This window comes from Lactuca saligna, chromosome 9 (assembly GCF_052625555.1).
Source record: "Lactuca saligna cultivar CGN05327 chromosome 9, ASM5262555v1, whole genome shotgun sequence".
Taxonomy (NCBI): Eukaryota; Viridiplantae; Streptophyta; class Magnoliopsida; order Asterales; family Asteraceae; genus Lactuca; species Lactuca saligna.
Window position 1 is genome coordinate 156,401,563 of NC_136425.1, and position 7,916 is coordinate 156,409,478.

The 7,916-nt window shown below is 37.2% G+C and overlaps 1 protein-coding gene across 1 annotated transcript; it reads right to left on the reverse strand.

Annotated features, from left to right (window-relative positions):
- Positions 1-288: 288 nt before the first annotated feature.
- LOC145017308 (uncharacterized) lies at positions 289-1,487 on the reverse strand. The gene is made up of 2 exons (XM_078975359.1): positions 1,150-1,487; positions 289-793 (listed from the first exon to the last, which is right to left on the reverse strand). The coding sequence occupies exons 1-2, from the start codon at positions 1,388-1,390 to the stop codon at positions 480-482; spliced, it is 555 nt and encodes a 184-aa protein (XP_078831485.1). The 5' UTR covers positions 1,391-1,487; the 3' UTR covers positions 289-479.
- Positions 1,488-7,916: the final 6,429 nt, after the last annotated feature.

A 7,916-nucleotide genomic window follows, 5' to 3' on the forward strand; every position in this document is an offset into this window, starting at 1 on the left:
TTAAAGTTTTGACAGTTAAAGAGTGTGAAATGATAATTTTATCCTAATTTAATCTTTTTGTAAATATTTGGTATTTGTTTATTATATTATCATATTATTGATACTTTTATATTAATCTTCATTTTCAATTTCATCATCCTTGTCAGTTTGTCACTATCCCAACACCACCACCTAGTTTCTTCTACTCTTTCCTAATTGCAAAATAATGTTATCTCTTTCAAAATAAGTCTGATTTCCTCAGCAAACCACTTGAAGAAGATGTCAAATGGTTTTGACTTTGAGCAAGAGTAAAAGAAAACAATAAACATGTCAAATGGTTTTTTTTGCAGTTTGGCTTCAGAAAATACATTAAGATCCAACTATACGGGGAAATTATTGATGATGCTCAAAGGCCAATGACATCAAAAGGTAGACATCATGAAACAGATTATAGAACTAAATAAGAACAAATCTAGAACTGTATATACATAACAATACCTCTACAAGAACTTCTCTATGCAGCTACACAGGGTTGATTTAGGAACTGCACCAATGACAGCATCTTTCTTCTCTCCATCTTTGAATATAATGACAGTTGGAATGCTTCTTATCCCATATCGGCTTGCAATTGAAGGGCTCTCATCAGTATTTACCTTGTAACAAGTGAGCTTCCCATTGTATTCCTTTGCAAGTTCATCTATCACTGGGTGAATCATACGACATGGCCCACACCATGGAGCCCAGAATTCAACCATTACAGGGAGACCAGATTCAAGGACTAGTGATTGCCATGTTGCATCAGTGACAGGAAGCACTGCAAGATTATACTGATGTTAGATTTGAAACAAAATGTAAATTGTAAACCATTTCTTTTGTTTGAAAAGAAGTAGGTGTTACATGGAAATTCTACGAATCAGTACACTGAACAACTTTAATTCTACAAATCAGCACGCTGTCTAGTTGAATCGATTTACAGCGCCTAATTTCAATCTAATATTGCTAACATAATCTGATGATTCGTCTTCCGAGCATAAACAGAGTTTTTACGAATTACAGATATAGAAATTGATATAACGATAACTAATAAAACAGATAGCTACAGAAAAAAACTAGGTCAAAAGAGTATAACATGATTCGATTTGGAACAAGTGCACAGTGTACGATTCTAACCTTGGACGGCTTCTTGAGCCTCGCATACGATACGTGCTCCACGGCGACCAGATTTAGCTCTCAAGCTCACCGATCCGGAAGAACCAAACGACTGGATTCTCAAACCTCTTGATTCCGGCAGTTTTATAATATTCCGGCGACCAGAGAGCCGAGAAAGAGGAGAAGAAACGATCGGAGACAAAGACGCCGACGGAAAGCCGGAAGTTCGGGGAACAGTAAGAGTTTCGAGGACACCAGCCATCTACTGATCTATGAACAACTCGATTGAACCAAAGAGGAAAAAATGGAGAGAGTGTGTGTTTGTGTGGATGGCTGTTTGTTTCAGTTAAAAGATTAGATAATTGGGTGGTGGAGTATGATGGATGAGGTGCCACGTGCTTTGCACACGTTTCGTGTTGTTGGGTTGGATCTTAGATAATTGGGCCTTGTCTTTTATTGACATAGTTGGGCCCACTACTTTGGAATTTGGATAATATTGATTTAAGTAATTTAGCCACCACCACATAAAAATAAAAACTAAAAAAAAAAAAAAAAAGAAATACCATATTTGCTTTCAACTTTGTAGGCATTGCACCCATTAACCCATATATGTTCGATTTTGACTTATGTATAGTTTTATTTTCATAAGAACTAGAAATTGTTTGGTTCTCGTTTCGCAGGGGTGCATGCAAGATCGAAATTACGTAACTACAAAAATATTGGTAGCAAACCTGCAAATATATAAAATTTATGTGGGCAAAAGGGTGAGAACAAAAAAGTATAGAAACAAAACAAGTAATTTGCAAATTTTGTATCAGGATAGACTATTTTTATAATTTGTTTAAACATATAAATCGTTGATATCTTCTCTATAATATAGAGTTTGTTTCTGCTAAAAAAACTCATAAGTACCTTTTGCTGCAAATTATATAATAGAATATGATTTTATACATTAAAATTATAATGGTCTATTTGATTTTATATAAAACTTAGATAATTAGGGGTTAATATGTTACAGTATCGATTCTTTTTTCTTTAAACCGTGTACTGTACCAACTATAGTTGGTATAAAATTTTGCTACCAATACCATACTAAACATAATTGGTACCAATATGCTTGACTACCAACAAGTTTGGTCGGTACAAATCAATAATAGTATATACCAATTCTATTAATTTTCTCATGTAAGATTTAAAAATAAGCAAAAATACCGGATAATTTTGAAATTTAGTAAAAAAAAATTTAGTTACATGGTTCTTTTAATTTACTAACAAATTCTATTTAAGTAACACTAAAGTAATATTTTAAAGTTGTAATTTAACGTAATAATAACTATTGACTAATATTACCAAATAACGTATATGTTTTTAATGTTAGATTTAATTTTGACTTTAATCAAAACTGGTGACTGGATTTTTGGGAAATAAATGGATGTTGTGTTTTCCTTAGAAGTAATTCATTCATGGGTTATTATTTAGTAGAAAAATTAACTTACTAGGGTAATCATTCATATCGCTTTGTTCAGATTTAGATAGTTTTTTTTTTTTTTTTTTTTTTTACATATTTGACAATTTAATTTGTTATATGTGTTCACATATTACTATTGTCATAACTATAGCATGTGACAACGATAATATGTGACCACATATAACAAGTTAAATGGTCAAATGTATAAAAAAATTGTCTAAGTATGAACAAAATGAAAAGTTATTTACCCTGATAAGTCATTTTCCCCACTTTTAATGGCGATCTTGTTTTTCGTATTTGTTTGTATTTTTTTTCAAACGTTATTTTTAAAATATCCATAATGTCCTAAATATTAATTAAATATTAATCAATTCTAAATTTTATTTTTAATTAATAAATATGATTTTGTTTTGTGAAATATTTTTTATGGCCTCTTATATTTTTTTTTCTTTTGTTTTTAAGCATATACAATATTTTTAAAATAAATAGTATCAAACAATAAAATTAAATATGTAACAATAAGTATAGATGATCTTTTAAATAATGAAAAAGAAAATATTACGTAGCAAATAAAAACCAAAAAATCTATATAAATAAATGTTCTAAAATTATTACTACTTTTTAATTGGAATTTTATAAAATTTTTATGTTTTTAATACAATGTCTTAAACTAGTATTTAACGAAAGTATTTTAAAATGTTATAAAAAAATATTAAATTGTCATATAAAATCTGTGAACACTTTAAAAATGTATAAAATGAAGTTTAGAAATAATTGTATGAAAGTTATAAAAAAATGTATGAAAATATAATAAAAAAAGGTTAAAAACTTGTACGAAAAATTTAAAACATTTATAAAATATTTGGTTTAAAAACACTTGTATTAAAACTACATAAAGGTATAAAAAAGTTTTAAAAAAATTATAAGAAAAGTTTAAAACATTGCATTAAAAAAATCTATAGGAAAAAAATATCATAGAAATATTGTAAGAAATTATAAAAAAGTCTTAAGAAATTTGTAAAAAAAATGTGCACATTTAGGCAATTTTCTTTTTTTGTACACATCTGATCATTTAACTTGTTAAAGTTTTCATATTATCAGTGTCACCTGCTATGGTAATATGTGAATACATTTAACAAGATAAATGATCAAATGTGTATAAAAAAATTGTCTAAACATGAACAAGGCGAAAATGTAATTACCATGTCAAGTCATTTTCCCTTATTTAGTATTTAAAGTTGTGTTTGTTTTTCCTTTTACCGAGTCTTTAGTAAATGTGGAGTGTTGGTGACTTAGTCTTTTGTAAGTTGGTTGGATGTTAGCCTATTTAAGGCACTTTTGGATGATGAATAAAGTAATCTGCACACTTTCCGTCTTTCCTTTGTTTCTTCTTTCTCTGAAAAATCAGTCACTTTTATTATCTCAACAGTTCGTTTATTCAAAAAAAAAAGAATGTAACATTCAAAAATCATAAAAAATTTAAACTTTTCAAAAACGACCAATTTACTCAAAAAATGTTTACATAACCATTGTTCCCAAATACAATTTTTTTTTAAACTCAGAGTCTCCCAAGATCCAACAACATAAAACCAAGGATGTGTACAGTCACGCCTTCGCTTTGTCACGGTCGTCAGAAGTACCTGAAACAAAACTAAAACTATAAGCCAACTCTTAGTGAGTTTCCCCCAAAGTACCACTATATAAACATAACAAACAACAGCATGTATAGAGAGCCTTCAACATGACTGGACCACTTCACCGGGCCTTCAGCCTATTTAGACCGCTCTTTGGGCCTTCAGCCTGACTGGAACGCCTCGCAAGCCTTCGGTCTATCCGGACCGCCCTGGGTGTCTTGGCCTTCAGTATCAACTTGACCGCCTCAACCCAATAAACCACAACCATAACATATCGCTATAAACATTATCATAATAATCAACAACATAGGTAGTCCTACAGATCTACCAGTCTAATCACATAACCAGTTGATGATGTATCCCACCAAGAATACATCGAAATTAACGGAACCATCCGTCTGGTAGATGTTTTGGGCAAAGGACAATGTTTGTCTAATGTCGCGTCCTCTCCCTCGCCCTCGCGATCTCGTACTCGTTCCTTGGCGCTCAAGCGCCAAGGTCAGCATTAGGATAAAATAGTACCAATTTCCTCCCAGAGCGACAGGTGTAGCGGTCAGGGCGTCGCTCCTGGCGAACCTACACCAATAGCAAACAACAACTCACGGGGCACAATCTACCAATCAAAGGCCACCTGGCTTTGGCAAATTTGAAAAGGTCGAGGATATTGTTGGGGATCTGTCCCCTTGACCACAAGTATAAAAGGGTCACTTCTTCTCCAAGAGAAGGGATCGAAAAAACAAAACCCTTTCACTTTAACCCTATTTCCCATCACCTTCTAAGAAACCTACTAACTTGATCGTCGGAGCCTCGTTCCGGTATTGCCTCCTAGATGACAACTAATGATCTTGTTTCATTTGTTGTGATTCTCAGACCCTTCGTTCCTTTGTTCAAGGAGACGAAGTCAAGCCAGAGACTTATCACAACAGTTGGCACCATCCGGACGTGCACCCAGTATGACACAACCCACTTCGCAACATTTGGCGCCGAAGATGACGGATAAAGGATCGATACGGCAGGAAGGTGAAGACAATAACCCGTCGAGCAGGGGAAAGACTCGACGCATCATGTGAGACTAGAGGGATAGTGGACACGCATAGACTCGGCGAGTCGGGTCAAAGTTTGACTGTTGACTTTGAGGGTTTGGTCAACAATGGGGTCTTTGTGTCAAGAGAGGGGTAAAATGGTCTTTTACCCTTCTGAGGGTGCCAAGAGAGAGTTGATTCTAGTCTCGAGAGTTATATTTATGAGAGTATTTACTTTATGTTATTAGGTGGAGGCTATACCATATTTCTACCGAGTCAGAGATTTACCGAGACATCTGAGGTGAGTCTTGTCACTATACTTTACCTAGAGTGGTAACATAGTTATGTGCTAGTGTACTGTTGAGTTATGTACCAGTGTAATTGTATGTTATTTATGTGTTATTGTGATATGTGATACGCATGATTCAGAGTTTCCAGAGATAGGACCAGTGGGTCCATAGAGTTAAGGCTAGAGGGCCCACATAGAGTTGGGACTGGAGGGTCCCACTGAGACACACTGACCAGAGGGTCAGCAGATTTATAGCCTTGAGTGGCTAGTATGTGTTAGAGTGGTATTTTGGGGAACTCACTAAGCTTCGTGCTTACAGTGTTTTGTGTTATGTGTCTTAGGTACTAATGAGGAGCGCGGGAAGGCGCCGACATGATTCGGACACACACATGAAGTTTTATGTATTTCGATCTTGGGAAATGTTTTGTGGAACATAGTTATGATACAATGAGATTTTATTAATAATCGTGAATGAAAAATGTGTTTTGAAAATGTGAAAAATTGTTTTAATTTTTACGGTGTGACAAGTTGGTATCAGAGCCTTGGTTTGAGGCATTCAGATACATCTTCGGGCGTATCTGAACTCAAACTGAGGATTTGAGAAAATTTTTGATAACAAAACAATTTTAAAAGAGTAAAAAGAGTTTTGAGACAAACATAGCAGAGCCGTGTGTACGATCAGCCAACGCCCGAACGGTGATTTCCCAAAATACCCTTGCAATAAGTGTTATGAGATATATTATGTTATGTTATATGATTAGTTATATTATGCATGATAGAGTAGACTAGGTATTCTTATTAGGACTAGAGTGGTCTGATATGTGATGCCTTAGTCTAGGAGTTTTGCTGCTAGGGATGCTTGAGAGTGTTTAGATAGTAGCGAGGAGCTTATGAGAGATCTGCTAGTGAGTAGCATATGATTAAAGAAAGTAGAGTACTTGGGATTTAGGACTCTGGGAGGAGGACTTGCGATGAATGCTGATGCGGTGTGGACAGTAGTATTGGTCCCGTACTACTGAAGACACCGGGTCAATGCGCAGTCCAAGTAAGAATCCTTAGAATACTAAGGAACAAGTAGGGTGGAGTCATCGAGTGTGGGTATACTCGAGCAAGTCCCTAATATTCTTATGTCATATTTCAGAGGGAAATCATGGTTAGGACACGCCACACACCAGGGAGCAGCGGTACTAGTGATGAGGAGATCTATAAGATCATTCATGAGGAGGTGGCTGCGGCCATCAGGGCAGAGATACCAGAGATGTTCGGGTCTATCAAGACCACACTGATAGAGACATTTGACGAGAGATATGCTGCTATTTCTGAGGCTGCGGTTTCTGCGGCCACTATAGCTGTAGCTGCGGCTAGACCGCAGGGTGGTGATGCGTTGCTATTCCGGGAGTTCAGCAACACAGAACCACCAGAGTTTGATGGGAGGCAGGATCCGATTGCGGCGATGAGGTGGATTTCAGACATCGATGGGTGTTTCTTTACATGTTCTTGTCCAGAGCATTTGAGAGTCCGATTCGCGCTGAACCAACTTCGCTTGGGAGTGAAGGACTGGTGGAAGTTTGTGACGATGCACTATTCACCTGCTGAGCTTGCTGCAGTGACCTGGGAGAGGTTCACCGCTATGTTCCGAGATGAGTACGTTCCCCATGTGGATAGGGAGCATTTGGCCCAGGAGTTTCTGACCCTCAAGAAGGGTACTAAGTCTTTTACAGTGATTACGAGGATGTTCCATGAGCGGGCGATGTTCTCCCCAGAGCACGTGTCCTCCGAGCACGCATGTATGAGCCGATATTTGAGTGTGTTGAGGAGGGATATACGAGACTTCGTGGAGAACTCGACGTACCATACATTTGCTGAGCTTTAGCAAAATACCCGGAAGAGGGAGATAGAGCTGGAGAGCCAAGCTAGGGAGGAGGTTGAGTCTCAGGGGAGAGATCAGCGACCGGCGCAGTCTCAGCCGACAGCCAAGCGGGCCAAGCCCGCTGATTCGAGATCTGGGAGTCAGAGGGGCCGCATTTGTGGCAAGTGCGGCAAGAGCCATGATGAGGTGTGCAGAGCAGGGTCTTACTACAAATGTGGCGAGGAGGGGCATATGGACAAGGATTGCCCCAAGGGGTTTGTAGTATGTTTTCACTACAACCAGACCGGACAGCGAAAGGCAGAGTGTCCACAGCTGCGGGGATCAGCACAGGGAGCACCTCAGGGATCTGCCCCTGCTACTATCAGAGCTATCGAGAGCCGGTCAGTGAAGGTCGAGGCACCGAAGGCACGAGGGAGAGCCTTCCAGTTGACCGCGGAGGAGGTCTGCGCAACGCCCGATGTCGTGGCTGGTATGTATTCTTTCATGTATTTCTTTTGATGTTTGA